The 19,125-nt window shown below is 38.4% G+C and overlaps 1 protein-coding gene across 6 annotated transcripts in view; it reads right to left on the bottom strand.

Moving 5' to 3' along the window:
* PTPRM (protein tyrosine phosphatase receptor type M) overlaps positions 1-19,125 on the bottom strand; it is a 900,933-nt gene that overhangs the window by 577,711 nt on the left and 304,097 nt on the right. For all 6 annotated transcript variants that reach the window (XM_088469672.1, XM_088469673.1, XM_088469674.1 and 3 more), the window contains exon 4: positions 2,434-2,512. In XM_088469672.1, coding sequence (XP_088325798.1) covers positions 2,434-2,512 — 79 coding nt within the window. The remainder of the gene's footprint in view (positions 1-2,433; positions 2,513-19,125) is intronic.

Raw genomic sequence — 19,125 nt, 5'->3', positions numbered from 1 at the left:
TTTTCATGTAAGCAATGCTGAGCTGTGTGTAATCCTGTCTGAAAGCCCTTGTAGTGATCTGTGAGCCCTGTTTCACATAAATGCAAACAATTCCATCAGAAATCCATTTTTCTAGGTCTTCCAGATCTTGACTATAACAGTTCCAAATTCCAAGTTGGAAGCATTGAGATCATACTTGCTGACCTCTTGGCTGCCACGGGAGGGAGCAGGCAGCTCTAAGAGACTTTCCCACTCCTCCGGGCGGCCGGGAGAGCAGGCAACAATGATTTAGGTATAATAGAGAAGCCCTTGGTTGAGAAGCTAGACCAGGTTCTAAGGCTATGCACATGTGTAACCTGGCTGGCCAGTTCACAAAAACTTACTGTTCCACTAACACAAATAAATAAGATAAACATAAAAAAATAAATACAGTACACCTAATTGACAAAATAAGATAAAAAAAATATTAAAACAATGTTTACTTCAAATAATGAAGACCTTATTTCATTAGTTTGTTTTCTTTATTGCAATTCTGAAATGGTAAATAACAGAACAAGTGTTGTGGGAATTTTTGTACTGAAACAATCATTGTTAAGTAGGCTTTCCCAGGATTTTGCATTAGGTAGCTACCATCAGCGGTAACCCCTTGATACAGTAGATAGGGGCTTTTTGTTGTTTCATAAATAGAGCCCTCAGTGAGCTGTAGAATTGACCAGGGTTGCCCAAACATTTGCATATAACTATATACGCTATTATGGGAATCATTTCCATATGTACTACTTGTGTATGTGAAGGTGTCGTAAGAATTATTAAAAACATAAGCACTGTAGACCATGTAACTCCAAAATCATATAATTAAAGATGTATGTAAATACAGATAAGAACAGCTATTTGCAAGTAATGATGATATCTTAAAATTATAAATGGTGATATAATTTATTTTTCAAATCACTATTAATCATTGATATGAATCATTATTTACAGATTTTAAAAAATTGTCCTAATCCACAAACATTAGTATCCACAGACCAGTTTGGTAATTTTTTTGGCCTAAGGTTGTTTAATTATTATTTCACTCATCTTTGAATGAATGCAGAACAATGTGATGTGTCATAGCAATACTTAATTAGCAGCATTTGTTTGTGGATAGATTTACTGGTGTCTGTTCAAATTTGCATTCATAATCACAAAGAAGATGCCAAAGAAGCAAGAAGCAAGGCCAAGGAACAAATACAGCAAGTTTATCAGGACAAAACGTGTCCTCCCTCTGCAATAGTGCTTATTTACAAAACTTAATTCAGAAGCCATTAAATAGGTTTATTGCCCTAAAATAGCAAGTTGGAAGCACTTAGATTTTATACATATCTGCTCTGGAGATCTTTACTTTATGTATCTGTAATGTATCTGACTTAGGGATCTAACCAGGGTCAGAAGTAGACTGTTCTTTTAGCATGGGCAAATATATTCAAATACACACAAATACATTAAACCCTCCCACCACCTTCTCCACAGTTATATTAAAAGCACCCACCAACACACTTGTCGTCTGCCCTCCACTGCTGTACCTTGCAGGAGAAAGATGGGTGGGCACGTACAGCAGAGGAGAGTGGAGGAACATATCAGTATGATCAGTGGCTATAAGGTGGCTCATCCTAGGGTAAGGGGCTAGCTACCAGAATCATACTGTGCAACTGAAACCCCTCTAAGTGCATGACTAAATAAATATGTAAGATGGCCTGTCACCAGGATAATTCTAGGGGAGGGTAATAGAGACAATGCTCTGGGTCAGCCCCTGGATATAACCATGATCTCCCAGCTCATAGATCCCTTCTCCTCTGAGATTTAACGGCCGTTCTTTTTTTAATTATCTGTTTCACAGATCCTGATTGTTTGACCAGTTGTACTGTACCTCTTTTTCTCATCTGACAAATCTAGGACATTGTCAGAATGTATAAACCATCCAGCTTCATGAGGCTTTGCTGGTATTTTAGGTCTCCTCACTATACAACTAAACTAAAAAATCTTCCTGACCTGTTTTTCTCGATATTGAATTTGTTTTATTTTATACATTACTCCTCTGTGGTCTGCCCCTGACCTTTGGCTTGTTCCTGGATAACCCCTTTCCTTTTGCCTGGATAAATTAATTTCAGGCACTTCTAGTGAAGACTGAACAGATAATTGGACTTTATGCTTCAATATGGCCAGTGCCAATTATCAGAGGTACAGAGGATAATTATCCTAGTCCTGACCTGCACTGTTTTATTTGTCAGCAAAACCTTCACCAAAATCATGTGGGATTAATTTATTTTACACTGAAGGGCCTTTATACAATTACACAGTACTCTAATTGCAATATTACCTTGTGATACAGGAGCCTCTACAGCCATTCCTATTACAATATAGATTTCAGTATATATTGAAATCTTTATGTGTGAAACAAATATCAAAACTTACTGCATGGATGTCCTAGGACTTTCACTTCATCTATCGCTAGGTATCCATGTTGTTCTGAGGTGATAACTTCAAAGTACACCTGTAAAATGAAAATAAAGCTAAGTTCACAATTTGTTATTTAAAATTATGCACTAAACATATAGTAACATAAATAAATATCAATTAACTAAAGACATTAACCTGCTTAGATTATACATGTGTATTAACATATGCAAAACCGATTTTAGCCGTATTTCTATCACCGATGTGTGTCTTCTACAAAATTTGTGTTCTGCCAGACTCAAACACTTTAAGACATTATAAAGATGTTACAAGTCATATTATCAACTGTGCTTAAAACCATCAGTTACCTGCACACGGAGTTGACATTAATTTGGTGCCTTGAATATAATTCACTGGTATGCGGCCTATTGTTTCACTACAAACTAGAGACAGCACTGAGGCACATTGTGAATTAATAGTAAGAAATAAATGAATACTTTGCAACATGAACATTTTTTTTTACTTTCCCTGCTAGTGTATGAGAAGCTCTACAGGGAAAGTGCATGGTGACTGGCTTACTCAATGAGTAATCAGCAGCAGCTCCTTTTCATCAGCTTTTGTAGAGTGAGAGCTGTGGTGAAGTGATACTGCTCACCTGGCCTCATAGAAGGAAAACCCCTACTCATCCCATATGTCTGCATCTGCCCTGTTTAAGAAACTCCCATAAGTTATAACCATTGTCACAAAAAAAGATGAATAAATAATTAAAATAAATTATATTGCTACCCCAATAAGCATGACATAAGAAAATTGATCAGTGGTGAGCAACGTCAGATTTTTTAGGGCTTTACAAGTACTGGTTGTTCTAAGAGTTCTTACATTACATTTACAGAGAACTATCAGGTCACTTGTAATATACAGATAACAACATGAACTGCTCACATCACTATCACACATTTACCTACTCTATAGACTATGTGTCTCATTTACTGAGTTCATTTTTGTGGTGTGAAAAGTATGTATGTGCTTTAGAATGTGTCCGTATCTAATTTTGTACATATCTTAGACTTGCAGCCTATTATGCATCTGGAGGGAAAATATAGGGGTGGCAAGCATTATCGTATTCTGCCCCCTGTGGTAGCATCATCAGATTCGCCTATCAGGAGGCACTTCACTTGCGGGTACTGGTGGGCTGGTGTGAAGATACTTGAAGAGGACACACTTTTAAAAACCCATGTCCCTCACAATCCACACAAAACGCTCCTTAATGCTTCTTATTTCTAAGGTTGGCAAAGAGTAAAATAAGTCTCTACTTTATGACCAGCAAAGCTTCATCTTTGGCCTCAGCTCTTATTCATTAATAATATTGCAGATATACATTTTGATCACTTTTCATTTGTTTTCTAATACTACAAGGAAGAAGATTCACAATTAATTTTTAAAGCAGATCTAACACTGTGAGCCACATTCCTAAAATACTGTGTGGTGTAAGTATATATATCTGTATACCTGAAGCCGAGCTGGACATATCTGGAGACACTCAATATACAGTACACCTGTAAATACACTTTTGAGTCAGAATCTTAACGTGTTTTCAGAGTGAAAATGCATCAAACTTTACTTCTGTGCTTGAAACTATATTCTTATTATTAATATTATGATAATACATATATAACACACAGACCACAGGTAGGCTGCCATAAAAACATTGTTAGAGGTGCACTGCAGCATTTGTTTTCTAAGTAAGTACTGTCCTACATAACTACCAAAGCATTGACACCAATCACTTGCCACAACAGGGGTCTTTCACAGCAACCCAGTGACAATCTAATGGAGGGAAAGGTTGCAGACTAGATAAAAGTGATTTCTGCTCTGTTTGCCTTTAAATTATGAGTGTGGTTCAAAAAGTAAGGTAACAAGACCTATCACGTGTGTAATAGTCTCTATTTTGTTCCTGCCAGGCCAGAGCAAGTAGACCACCGCTTCTTCTCACATTCATTAGACTGCACCTCATATCAGTTATACTGTCTTCTCGGAAATAGGTTTGGGTTTGGTACACGGCCTTTGATAACGGCAGGACAGATGTTCAAGATGAGCAGCGATCCGGGTGGCCAAGTACGTCCACCACAGATGACAATTTGTGACGAATTGAAGGTCTGATTCAGAAGGACAGATGCATTTGAGTTACTGATATTGCTGATGAACTGAACATCTCAGTGGGTACTGTGCACAACATTGTTCATGAGTAACTTGGGTACAGGAAAAAGTGTTCACGCTGGGTACCAAAGCAACTCATAAAACTAACAGGATGGGATTGTCTCTTGTGCACTTGACGGGGTACCATGAGAAAGGGGTGCAGTTCCTGCAGTGTATTGTTACTGGGGATGAAACATGGGTGCATTATGAGACAACAACTCAATCAGCAAAGAAAGTCATGGCGACTGTGATTTGGGATGTGCTTCTTGTTGATTTCCTCACCAAGGGAGATACTGTGAATGCTGTCATCTATTGTGACACAATGAGCCAGTTGTGGAGGACAGTTTGTTGAAAATGATGGGGGTTGCTGTGAACAGGCGTCATATTTCTGCTCGATAATGTCAGGCCACACTCAGCCAACCGCATTTGTTACAGCACTACCATTGGCACTGAGTGATTTCCATCTCTTTGGACCATAGAAATAGCACCTGGGTGGAAGGCGATTTGCAACTGATGGTGAAGTTTAGCAAGCCATCATTACCTGGTTTCAGGAGTTTGACACTGATTTCTTCTCTGCCGGAATAGATGCCTTGGTGTACCATTGGAACAAATGCTGAGACAATTATGGGGACTATATGGAAACATAATTTGTACGAAGGCCATACTATTGAGTATACGTATACTGGTATGTACAAGTTGAATACATTTACCTTATTTATTGAACAACCCACGTATAAATAAAAAATAAGAAATATACAAAATACAAAAATGATAAAACCCTCTCCTTATGTTTGCTAAGTATCCTCTAATTACATCCCAGAGAGAAAATAATGGTGTCTAGAGATGTAGCTGTAAGAGAAGCTGTTTGTACAGATGCACTAATATCATGAATATGCTGTTGTGAGTAAAATGAAAACCTCCCAGTGGTTAAGACTCTTTTGTTCAACCAGCCGGTTTATCAGTTTATCAATACCTGGAATAGTTAATGCTCCATCTGCCCCTTATAGACACAGGGCAGACATGTGGATATGAATGTCACTGCTATATAAAAGAGCGGTGTAGCTGGGAAGGGATCGCCTATCATGGAGGAGATCAATATTATAAATAATTCTGCCTGGCTGGATTCTGGTCTTGCTGTTCTACCGACTCTATCTTGGCAATACACAGTGTGTTGTAAGCTGGGTTGTACATTCTGTAGTTGCTATAAGCAATGTTACATGAAGAAACAGGAGATATTTGCACTCTTTTAATCTTCTCTTTATATGACAGTTTTAATAAAGCAAATATCTGGATAATATATTACTCTTCCATTTAATTAACTTGGAGATTGTGAGATTATGCAAGAATTACTGGCAAAAAAGGGCATTTAACACAACTTGAATATGATATTATCTGTACAATAACCGGCTATTCATATTTCAGACTTTTTGCAAATAGGTAAATAATTAATTTAGTAGGTGTAGGGGTAAATGCTGTAAATATTTTTTATTTAAGAAATGATTACATTTATGACATTCATTTCTGCATTTCACCTTATCCACATGCTTTTCATATTTGGAGCAAGCCATTTCCTAAGGTCAACTTCTCTGTTCAATCTCAGTTGGTGTAAACCTGCAGTGAATTTTATTAAGTTCCTACTGAGTACAAAGTGGTTTATATGTATGAGGTTTGCATTTTAGAGAGAAGAGCATCTATAAATGTACAGGGCTGGATGTTTGCATGAGACACACACATACAGTGTCTGTCTTAATTCCTCAGCTGCAATGAGAACAAAGTAGGCCATTACCCAAAGTATACCATATCTACCCCTTTAGAGTGATGCCCGTTTTTAGCGAGGACAAGTATCTTTGGAATTCCAGGAAAATGCATTTGCCTTACTTTATAACAGTTGTAAAGAACTAGTGGACAGCTTGGCAAGCTCCACATAAATATGAACATTTTATATTTTCTTTTACAATATTGTCATTAAACGCATGCGCTTGATCAATTATCAGATCTTGGTGCAGCTTTCACCTATAGCAACTCCCATTCCAAGGGAGCAATATATATCTGTCAGTACTTGGTTATCCACAGGGCACAGATTCAAAGTAGTAATAATATTTGAATTGCATTTTCGCCATATGCATTGTAACTATCTATAACTATCTATCACTAATGACTAATAGGTACCAAGGCACCAGATGATTATAAAAATACCTAGTTATGCCCCTACCTGCAGGCGTAGAGGCTGAATCACAGTTGTACGCTGGAGCAATATGTTCGCAGTTCTTTGGCCGTGCAGTGTCGATTCCAGTTGCTGCGTCCTCGGATGCAGCTTCACTGGCATCGGCAGCGAGATTTCACTGGACATCCTGAGTAACCTGAGTAACTCAGATGTCCAATGTTCAGGCAGTTGATCCAATGCTGCGTTCTCGAGGAAACGGCTGTGTTATTTGCATACAACTATGTATCAGCTCCAAAGTACAGTGGATCCAAGGAGCAAGAGTCAGGGTACAACAGGGGTAATTGGTTCAGGCAGCAAACAACAAGCAGAGTAGGGGTACACATGCAGTGGTCAGGATCGAAGGCACAATTTCAGGCATGATGAGCACAGGAACACTAGTTTGAGACACTGTAACAGTCAATGTTCTCCCACTGAAGCTGCTATTTATAGCTGCAAGCACCAATCAGCACACAGTATGAGACTAGGCCACAGGTGAAAGAAGAGATTATAAGAACGTTTGACTGCTATTGTCCAGGATGAATGGCTAACAGTACAGCAACTGATCCTGTATAATAGCAGACTGTCTGAATGCCTTATAAACACAGTCATCTAATGTTGTTGACAGTATACATTCCCCATGAGGAAGGGACAAAGAACCCCTAAGCTTTGGGAAAGCTCTACAAGAAGTTCTTAACCTTTCAGCATGCAGATATTCTACATGACTACCGGGATCTTTCCTTAGGGCCATACCCTTTTCAGTGAACCAGATAATGAAGTTTTCACTATTCTCATTAGGAATCAAAACATTTTCAGTATGCCCATCAACATTACCAGATATTCATCCAACCCGGGCCCTGTTTATAGCATAGGAACAGCTGGCTCACTGTCCCTTGGAGATGATGTCATCTCCAAGCGCCAGCAGAAAACTTAACACTGCACGCATGCAGTGTAGATGGCTCGACTCGGGTATAACCAGGGACGGAGCTGCAATGTGAATGGGGTCGGTCCCGGGTTGGAACCAAGTTCCAAATCACGGTCAGAACCGGGATTTTGGTGTAATAGTGGTGTTATTCTGCCTTAGTCATGTATAATAAAATGGAATATAGTAAACAGTTCTATTCAAAACAGTACATTAAATTGATGTTGCTTGGTAGTGTCTGCAATATCCCCAGCTATGATTCTATTTTCAGTACTTACACATCTAAGAAACCACGAAAGAAAAATGACAGTCATTAGTGTGGCATTCTAATGCACTTACACTAAAACAACATTGACACTTCCAATATATCTCTAGCAAGAAAATGTGTGACTTAAAACAGTGCTATGTTTTCCATCATTTATGGTCCATGACTTTCCTACTGTACCTTGAGAAATGATATTTTCATTTTATCCCTCATCACTATGCATTTAATCATATCAGATATGACTTCACTTGGTGCAAGTAGAATGGGAAAAACTGTGTATTGAGTGCACTTTAACTAAAAAGTAAATAATTTTTTCCAGAGAGATGGAATTATCAAATCAAGAAATATGCAGCGTTCAGTTCATTTGGAAACTCCAGAGAGAGATCAGCATCCTATTTTATGAATGATTCATTTAATTGAATGTTGTTCAACATTCTATGTTTTGCCAGCAATTCAAAGGAATTAATTGCTCTCCTAATAAAGTATACAGTTGTAACAGAACAGTAATTTCTCTGTAGTAAGATCAATAACATCCTTTTATTATGGTTCAACAGAATTTTGCATCCTGATCCATCACTAAGATAGAGAAATACTGTATACATGAAGCTTTCAGCAAAAACAACACTTATCTTATTACAAGTATGGAGTCTACAGTGGCTGTCATGTAAAAGTGACAGCTACCTGTGTACTTCCTCTGAGCCCATTTGGCAGAGACTGCCACTCAGTGCCTGAACTACACTTACCTGTCAATCTCACTGTATAACCTGAGCTGCTGTCCCTCTATATACAGAATGTTTGCTGTATTTTACTGTGGACACCAAATGTAATGCAGCGTTTTGCACCTGAACTAACGACTCCAGACCATGCTTAAAAGAAACTCTGCACAGTCCCCGAGAACCCTAGCAACTAGATTTCAACCATACACCACTAGCGCTGACAGGTTATAGTTGTGGAAACAGGGAAAGAGATTAAGTACATTGCGATCACAGCCTCTGATTGTTTGGAAGCATTCTCAATGCAACTGGGGGCCATGTTTAAGAAGGGTGACACTACAGTGATTTTTTGGGGCTTGTTATATTGAACAGCTGGCCCTCAAAGAGAAACGCTGTCTTCCCCTATTTATATAATTAGGGGAAATTTCCACTGTATTTTTAAAGATTGTTACATTAAAAAATATGGTCAAAACTGCTCCTTGTCTCCCACTGGCAACAGAGGTTGTGATTTTGTCATGAGTATACATGAGTATACAACCTATCGATTCACTAGGAACTAGAGAAACCACTGGGGCACAATTCATGCACCCAAAACAACTGCTTCCACTGGGGCCAATTCTGAGTCGAACGCAATTATGTTCGTAACAAACACACAGCCTATGGACTAAAATATGCTAATATAGCTATCTGTCCATCTAAGTGCACAAGAGTGTGATTTCTGCATCCCAGTCGCACAGCTCACTGCTTTTTTGAGACCGTGCTTCAGAAATGATTAGTATCTGAACTTGCACCAGCCCCATTCTGGTTGCATAAGATCCATCGGAAACAGGCATCTTAACAGCTACTGAAAACCTAACTTAATTGTGGAAGTCATGACGCACGCTCATCACACTTAAATCAGAAACAGCCACTCCGTGTGTCTTGATAATCATCACCCAGTCACCACTCAGAAACTACTACTTCATGTTAGTCTCGCTCACACAAGATACGACACAGCCACTTGCTACTTCGGACACATCGTATTTTCTGATTCAAATGCATTCACAGTCAGTTCTAAATCAGTATGTGTAGCCAACCAAGAGGAGGGCACACAGACAGGGCCGGTGCTACCATTAGGCAGCTTTAGGCGGCTGCCTAGGGTCGCCGGAAACTGGAGGGCACCACTGAGTCCACAAAAAATGCAAGGATGTCTCTTTCAGTCCCTGCTGGGTCTACTGATGACCAAGGCTGATGCACGTGTGTGTGTCAGAATTTGTGACACTGCTGTGTGGCATATTATAAATTGTCATCACTAATATATGGTATAATATAACATTGTATTGGAGGGAGCAGGGGCGGTGGCTGAAAATGTTGCTTAGGGTGCCCAGACTTCTTGCACTGACCCTGCTCACGGAGGCAGCACACGGGCCTTCCCCTCTCTTGATCCACCCCAGTATACGGATATGGGTAGTACAGCCACAGAGACAATTCTGCATACAGGTGAAAATATGGTTTTAATTCCATGGACACAATGTGGGAGCAATTATGGCCATCATAGTCAAAAGTGGGGGAGAGTCCCCATAAGAAGAAAATTTAGTCACACAAAAGAAGATGATGAGATATTTTCTCCAAGATATGAACCCACATATAGAAATAGGTTTTCAGCACTCCAGCATCTTGACTCTACCAGTGACAACGATTTTTTATCACCGGGCCAAGACCTTGCTCACAACCCAAGAAAACCCATGTTCAAGGAGATTACAAGAAATGCTTCCCCCATGAAAAGACGTCAAAGAAAAGACGAGGAAAACGGGGCAGTGGGAGGATGAAGTTACAAAAGAAGAAACCTCCACTAGACCCTATCAAGAAGAGAATTTTTAACCGGTCTAAACATGTTTTAAGTGAACCAGAGTTATCTTTATTGAGCAAAGGGTTTAATTTCGCACCTACAAGCCAAATGAATAAATTTGAGATTTTTATTGATCTCAATAAATTCGTAAGGAACTTAACCCTCAAAAGACATTTTATAAGAAAATATGACGCAGTGATGAGAAATTTTAAAGAAGATCTATCCAAATCAGGCATAAAAGGCAAGGCCACGTTTTACCCTCTAGAATCTAAAGGTAACCATATAAGCATATTTTATGAAATGGTAAAGAAGGACCTATGTGAAAAGGATATGGATAAAATTAGTAAATGCAATTTGACTACTAAGGAAAAGAAGCTCTTAAACTACAGAAAAATACAGACATCATTAAACAAGCTGACAAGCGGGGGCTGGTTTTAATGGAAAGATCATATTTTATACAAGAAGCTGAAAGACTCTTGAGTGATGCTAGTTCATATAAACCATTGTAGAAGAACCCCACAGAAGATTACCTGGAGAAGTTGAGGGAATTATTAGTCCATGTGTTGCATAATGGAATACTAAAGAAAGAAGAATTTCAACACTTAATGAAAACCAGCCCCACCACCCCATATTCTACTTCCTCCCAAAGATTCACAAATCTATGACAACACCACCAGGATGACCGATTGTCGCAGGGATAGAATCCCTGACATCACATCTTTCCGAATATGTTGATATATTCTTACAGAAATACGTTAGAAATCTTGATTCCTATTTACAAGATACTACAAGTGTACTACAGAAGTTAGAAGAAATAAAATGGAAAGAATCTTATAGATGGGCCACCATCGATGTCCAATCATATACGTGCATTGAGCATACTAAGGGGGTTGAGGCATCTAAAATATTTTTGGAGAAAGATGAATATATCAGTATGGCTCAAAGATTTTATATGTATACTCATGTTTTTTATACTGGAACACAACTTTTTTAAATTTTTAGACAAATTTTATCAACAAATCTGCAGGTCTGCAATGGGGACGACTTTTGCCCAAGTTTTGCAAACCTTTTTATGAGTTGTTGGGAGCAGGTATTCATTTATGATAACAACCAGTTCAAAAGTAACATTGTACTATATAAAAGATACATTGATGATATTTTAATTATATGGGACGGAACAGAAACTGTTTTTAAACAGTTTTTACTTCCTATTGCAGAAAGTGATATGAATTTAAAGTTTACCTCTAATTTTAACTCAAACAACATCGAATTTTTAGATTTGGTTTTAAAACGGGACAAGATGACAGAGTTTTTAAGAAGAATTTTATTAAAGATGTAGATATAAATAGTTATCTCCATTTTAATAGCTGTCATCTTAAGAAAAGGAAAAGGAACATCCCTTGTTCTCAATTTTATAGAATTAAGAGGAACTGCAGCAATATGGAAGTATGTGAACAGCAAATCTCAATGCATACGGATAGATTCCAGGAGAAGGGATACCCGGGTGATCTATTACTAGAAGCAACTAGTAGAACTAAGGCACTGGATCATGCCGAATTGCTGAAATATAAATCTAGAAGTTATGAGAGAGGAGTGATAGTACCCTTCGTCACCACCTATAATGGACATGAAAACCAAATAAGGTCATTCTTGAGGAAGCACTGGAATATTCTGCTCATGGACCCCATATTGAAAGAACTTCTTCCAACGCAACCTGAGATCGTGTATCAAAAGTCTAAGAATCTGAAAGATTTGTTGGCACCAAGTATGCTCAGAAATGTGAATACACAACAACACAAAAGAGACATGTTACCTAAATGCATGGGAAGCTATAAATGTGGACATTGCAACATTTGCAAATTCTCCAATTTTGCAGATCTTTTCCAATTTTAATAACTCCAAGGAATTTAAAATTAAAGACTATATGAATTGCAATTCCACATCCATAATCTATCTTCTTGAATGCACCTGTGGATTGAAGTACGTCGGGAAGACAAAAAGACCTCTCAAGTTGCGTATACAAGAACATACAGTATTAGAATATAAAAAACAGAGTTGAAGGCCATACAGTCTCTAGACATTTCATGACATCCCACAATTCTAATCCTGAGGACATCAATTTCAAGGCCATCGAACATGTCATCTTGGGAGAAAGAGGATTTTTGAACTGAATACCCTGACTCCGAGTGGAGTAAATGAGAGCTATGAAATAGCTCCTTTTCTGTAATAGACCTACCATTTTTTAATCAAAAGATGTGAGAATCCTGTGAATCTAACATCTACTTTTATACCTATTGTGAATGCCTAATCTCAGTTGATCTTGGCAATTTCACATACTTGGGCCTGGTCAGTACCGGGGTGGGTGACCCCCCCAGGAATACCAGGTGAAGTAGTCATAGATATTCACAGGATGGGTTACTTGGTCCCCACAATAAGAAGAGAAATATTCCTTGGAGAAGAGAACTGCTTCAAGACTCTCTGCATGTCTTGAATTCTTTTATCATTATTTACCTTTTATCCATTCTTTCTATATCCGATCAAACGTTCATAGGACTCTACTACTATCATGGATGAAGATTTGGCGATTCTTATATGGATGACCACCAAAAGCAATGATGAGGGCGGAAATCCTTCTATCTACGGTCATACCCCTATTGATTGCCCAATCTCGGCCGATCTTGGAAGCTAATCATAGGTGGGCTTGGTTAGTACCAGGATGGGTGATCACCTGGGAATACTAAGTATGGTGGATATATATAGAACATGAGAGAAAAAAACTTTGGTGTATCCAAGGAAGCAAGATCTCAGTCTGTTTGGACTCTGAAAGATCAGTGGAGACCTATGATTTGGTCAGAAGGAACATTGGTCCTAACTCTATCTCTCTTAAGCAAGAATACCCCCCCCACTTCCTTGTTCATGGAACATTTTTCTCATAATTTTTCATCATCATTTTTTAAAACATTTTTCATAGACTTTAGGAATCTAATTATCTACATATCTTTTATATACAGTATGTATCTTTTAGTTCATTGGACATTTGGTGTACAGGAAGCTCAATTTTGTAGTATTCCCTTATTGATATATAATTCGTTCTTATCAATATATTTGTTCTTAATTAATTTCAAATTTATAATTTTTTTTTTTTAGGATCATTTTCTTACTATAGCCTAATTGGAGTGCTACCTATTTTGATTTAGTTAAATTCTGAAGACCATGCCCTCTCCTCTATTCCGATGTGAGATTGTAATATCCAGAGCGGACAAATTATCCTAAAGCACAGTGTGGGCAGTAAGAAGCTAAACCTGGCGGAAGTGTATTACCGCGAGTGTGGATGGAAGGAAATGGTTAGCTGTGAGTGTGGGCATGTGGCGGAAGGGACATATCGGACCAAGCTGGAACTTTGAGCGGAAGCAGGATCCCGGCCGCGAGTGAGGGCGGAAGGAGTAGCCTAGTACACACTCCTGATTCTGTTGGACAGAAGATGACATGCCGGTTCTCGGCTGTGGGCAGAAGTGATATTAAAGACATTTAATCCCAAGTGTGGGCGGAAGTATACTAATACCGGACATAATGTAACGCTTATTTAACGATCTGGCACACTATTTATTCCTATTATAATTTGATTTGCAATAATATTATTGAACAGAAATGATCTAAATTGAAGTTATATGTACCTAGTGGTACAATTTGGATTAAAGTGTTTAAGTAGACATGTGTCAGAAGGTGCCAACTGGAAGTGACGCCTTCATTGCTTCTAATCAGTCCCTAGGTGATGGGGTATAAGAAGGTTGATACCCCACTAGAGCAGCACCCTTTGATAAAGTCTAACATTTGAACAGAGTATCTCACTATAATCGTATTCCCAGAGAAGAGCAGGACATTAAAAAAAAACAATTCAGTATAATGTTATGTGTGTGCTCAATTAATGGTTATTACATTGTTATTTACCAAAAGATATTCCAAAGCACATGACTGTAGACAAGTTTCATAATAACAGGGTGAAAGTGGTACTCAACTTCCCTGGCAGTTGATTAGGCTGAGCGCCTTTCTGAAAGGCTTTACATGAGGTTATTCACCAGATGTGTGCCAAACAGGAAGCAGTGAATCAACGTACCGCAGCTATGAGCCTCCCTGCATCACTGAGGAATAAAATTAGCTTTTCATCCTTACTAGTTTCACCAGCTGTGCGTAGTGGACATGCTGAACGCTATGATACCCCATCCGCACAGGAGACCAGTGACAACATGCCACCTTCCAAGACTAATGGATATATTGTATTCTTTTTACATGAAGCCATACATCCCTGTCCAATGAAATAAATATTTGCAGCAGTTTCTTCAAGAATGAATACATATACTGTAGGTCAGTGTATTAAATATAACAGCTTCTGTTTCAGATATAGAGATATGCTTTCACTTCAGGTAAGAAAGCATTCATGGCAGTGTCAGTGGCTAGGTTTGGTACTAAAATATGTCCTTTATCCAGAATGTCTGTAGCAGTTTTATTTTAGGTAAAAAATTAAAAATGTTAAGTGGCATACCCTAAATCTAGATTAAAAATGAAGTTCTGCTGTTCCTAATGCCGTCCTGGCATTCACTATCTATCTTGTTTTGCAGCATGTCATATGTCTACAGTGTATAACATGTAATGGCAATTAACTTATTTTCCAATTACATTCTTCAAAATATTATGGATCACATTTCTCTACATAAAAAAATCCCTTACATATACTGTATGTTGCTATAACGCCCTTTATGTGTTTAAAATGTCACACATAAAAATTACATTCATTCATTATAAATGCCAGTTAAAGAGTAGATGATTGGAGTAGAATCGGCTAGTCCTTGTCCGATCACAAATCATACTTAAGTAGTATAGTTCTATACTTACTAACATTTTTAAATAATGACCATAGACAGTTTGGAGCTGGGCTTCTGGGAATATTATCTGTTGTACAGTCTAGGTAGACATCCGACGACTACAATCAACTTCCTGTTAGGTTTAGTATTATGACATTTATATGTAATTTCATTTCTTGTATTCGATAAATAGAGTTATAAAGCCCAAAAGAATAAGAACACTATTTACTATAATCCACATTTAAAATGTGGTTGTAGTGTTATAATTTCGACTATATTCACATTGCGAATTTAGGAAATATCACATGTATGTAACTATGTATATGTACTAACATCTGCATGCAGGGACAGAGCTTGTGATAAAGCTGTCTCCCTGTAAATCCTCCTCATACACTTCTCATGGTAAGTTTAGCAAAAAAATACCATGAGGTGTCTGCACATGCGCCGGCTCCGCTACCGCACCCCTCCCAGCTGACACTGATATCGGTGAACTCTACTCTGGTCAGCTGGTTGTCGGGGATCCTGGTCTTTGACCCCAGTCAGCTGTGCTGTAAACTGAGATGTCGGTTTATATCACAGCTGAACTGGGTCATAGTGCAGGAGCCCCGGCGACCAGCTGACCGGAGGAGAGAGATCATTGATCACTGAATATGTGAAAATAATGTGATTTGAAGGGCTTGGAGTAGTTTTTCATGAAAACTACTCCAACTGCCCTTTAATACATTCATGTGATACTAAAATAATGTGAAAAGGGTGTGAAAACATTCGTTTCACATTATTCTTGTAAACATAATGTTAATAAATATGCCCCTAAGAATTAACCGCCAAAGTGGAATTTAATATTCAAAATATGAGCAATTTCTACCGTGTAATGTTGAAAATCCAGCGGCAATTATATTATACCTGGGATTGTCTCCAGAAACACACTGATGATGTTTTACAAATGTTTATCGCAGTAGAAGCACACCTCTATTTTTGCTCCATAGTGTTATAATGATCACAGTGAAAATAGTGTAGAAGTTGCCCATAACAATCAGTCAGTTTTGAAGTAGTATTTATCACGTGCATTCTATATGATGATAGGTAGAAGTTGATTGGTTGCTTTGAGCATAAACCCCACTCTATTCACTGCTTCATATTGTACAACATGAAACAAGCTCGGACAGAACATAAACCGTGCACATAGCAATCTTAGATTTAGAGTAACAAATATTTACCATACACTTAATGATGTTTACATAATTTATCATCAACACCTGTGGTATAAATATGTGATACACACTAATCAAAACACTCACATTTGCTTATGATATATTTGTAACTGTTTATGTGAAAATTGATGATGATAATAGTCTTAATCTCTCTATGAAAAGCTTTAAAAAATACATTACATGGTCAAAATAAAAGTTGTCATTAATTGGTTACCAAACTTGTCTTTAATCACAGGATGATTTCCATTTTAAATTGCTTCAAATTATAATTATCTCGCAATTTGGTTGTTTTTTTTTAGATTGTCCTGTTATACTGTGACATGCAGGAAAAAACCTGCATAATTCAATCTGCAGTGATTAGTGTGATAGGGACAAGAATATAAAGTTCACACATCTTTCTTTTTAATTATATGTTCTACATTCAACAACTCCCACTCTTTGTGAATATTTATTGTACTCTGTGGCTGTTGGAAACTACCATGATAAACTTTCTTGTCCCTAAGTGGTTTCATATTAGTACTAGTAGAACATCATGATGTGGTTATTAAAAACTATACAGTGGATTTTTCTTTTTAGTCCCTTTTTTGTTCTCTCTGATATAGGTGCTGTTTGTATGGTTCATGTACAAGTATATATATAATTTACCTTTTGCTTTCCTGATAATAATAATAATAATAATAATAATAATAATAATAATAATAATATCTGCTCTCTCTCTCTTTAATCTATCGCCTACCCCTTTTTTCATCTCTGTCCTCCTCCGCCCTCCTCTCTCTTTCATCCCTGTCTCCTTCCTCTCTCGCTTTCATCTCTGTCCTCCGACTCTCTCTTTTTCATCTCTGTGGTCTTCCTACCCCCATCTTTCCCATCGGGGGGCGTGATTGTGGGTAAGGGGGGAGGGGGTATGCACCGACTGCAGGAGCTGACAGCACTGGCTGGGGGAGAGGTGAGGCTGTGTCTGTCAGGCAGCCAGTGAGAGCTGTGAGGGGAGAGAGAGAGCAGGGCCTTCCTGAAGCTCTCTAATGCGCAGCTGAGGATGGCACTATGTGAACTTACACTTTCTTGTCACCAGCCCCAGTGACAGGATTTAGCTACTGGTTTGAAGGGTCAGTGAAACAACCCCCTAACTCTGTAGACTTGCAATGTTTCTGTGTGTGCAACTACATAAACTCACCTACAGCATGTCAAGGTGCATGTTTTTTTCAGCCTTGGGTGACATCCCTATAAGAGCAATATTTGTATAGTTTGTGAAAGAAAATGCACTGGATGTAAGTAGTAAAGTAGAATTCACTTACATTTTAGGACCCCCTTTATTTTAAGTTTTTCCATTTTTGTTCTAAATATTGCTAGGGTAAAAGCCAAAGGTTTTTCTTTCTTCACATAGCTAGACAAGCACTTTTAAGAGTTTTTCTTAGCTGTCCTCCTACAAAACATTTTCTCCTTACAAAATCTCTCTGGTAGTTGCAAGACAGACACAAGCTCACAGTTCTCAGCACGCCAAGTTCTGTAGGGATCGCCTTTGCAAATGCACTCTCTGACCTTCTTTATCGAACTGAAATGATCACACTTAGAACGTGAAAGCCTGTTTTTGTACTTTAATGCCAAATCAGGTGCACACATCAATCTAGTATGCACTTGGCAAATAACACTCTTATGGGGAGATGTATCAAACCTTTGAGAGAGATAAAGAGAAGTTGACCATAGCAACCAATCAGCTTCTAACTGTCATTTCACAGACTGTTCTATATAAATAATAGCTGAAAGCTAACTGGTTGCTATGGGCAACTTTATCTCTCTCAAAGGTTTGATACATCTCTCCCATGCAAATCCATGTGTTTTCCCATACAACTAGGTGCACTTAAGGTGCCCCTACACGGTGTGATGCACAGTGTAGGGCGACTGCCGATCCGTCGGCAGACAGAACGTGCTGTCACCGCCGGCAATCATGCAGTCGCTGCACACCGCACGATATGCCGGCTTCCCCCTCCTTCATCTGAATGGGATCGTACATCGCATCCCAGATCAGATGGTTTTGCAGGAAGATCTGTGGATGCGATGTACGACCCCGCTGGAGCGCGCAGCACGTTATCAGGTACGATATCGTGCCCATACACGGCACGATATAGCACCTATATCGTATATCGTGCCGTGTATGGAGGCCTTTAGACAACAATAGTCATCATAAAAGAGTATTTGCGCTGCAGTCTTACACTACAAATTTGATATCATCATATTATCAGGAGCTCAGCGAGCAGCTCATGCCCGTGAATATAATCTTCATGCTCATGAATTTATACCTCCCTAAAAGAAAGCTAATTTTAATTGATATAGAAACTGGTGAGGTTAGGAGAAACTTTACAGCTGTACCACACAGGACATTAAGCTATAACTATTCAATATAACATATAACTAGTCATAACTTAAATGTACTGCATGCTACAGCTATAACGTTATCTCTTCAGATATCTGTCTAATGTGCAGCTGTAAGGTATTTAAGAATAACACCCAAGTAGAGG

This window comes from Taudactylus pleione, unplaced genomic scaffold, assembly GCF_031769625.1.
Source record: "Taudactylus pleione unplaced genomic scaffold, aTauple2 ptg000093l, whole genome shotgun sequence".
Taxonomy (NCBI): Eukaryota; Metazoa; Chordata; class Amphibia; order Anura; family Myobatrachidae; genus Taudactylus; species Taudactylus pleione.
The sequence above is the reverse complement of the archived record's forward strand: the minus strand, read 5'-3'. Positions and strand labels throughout refer to the sequence as shown.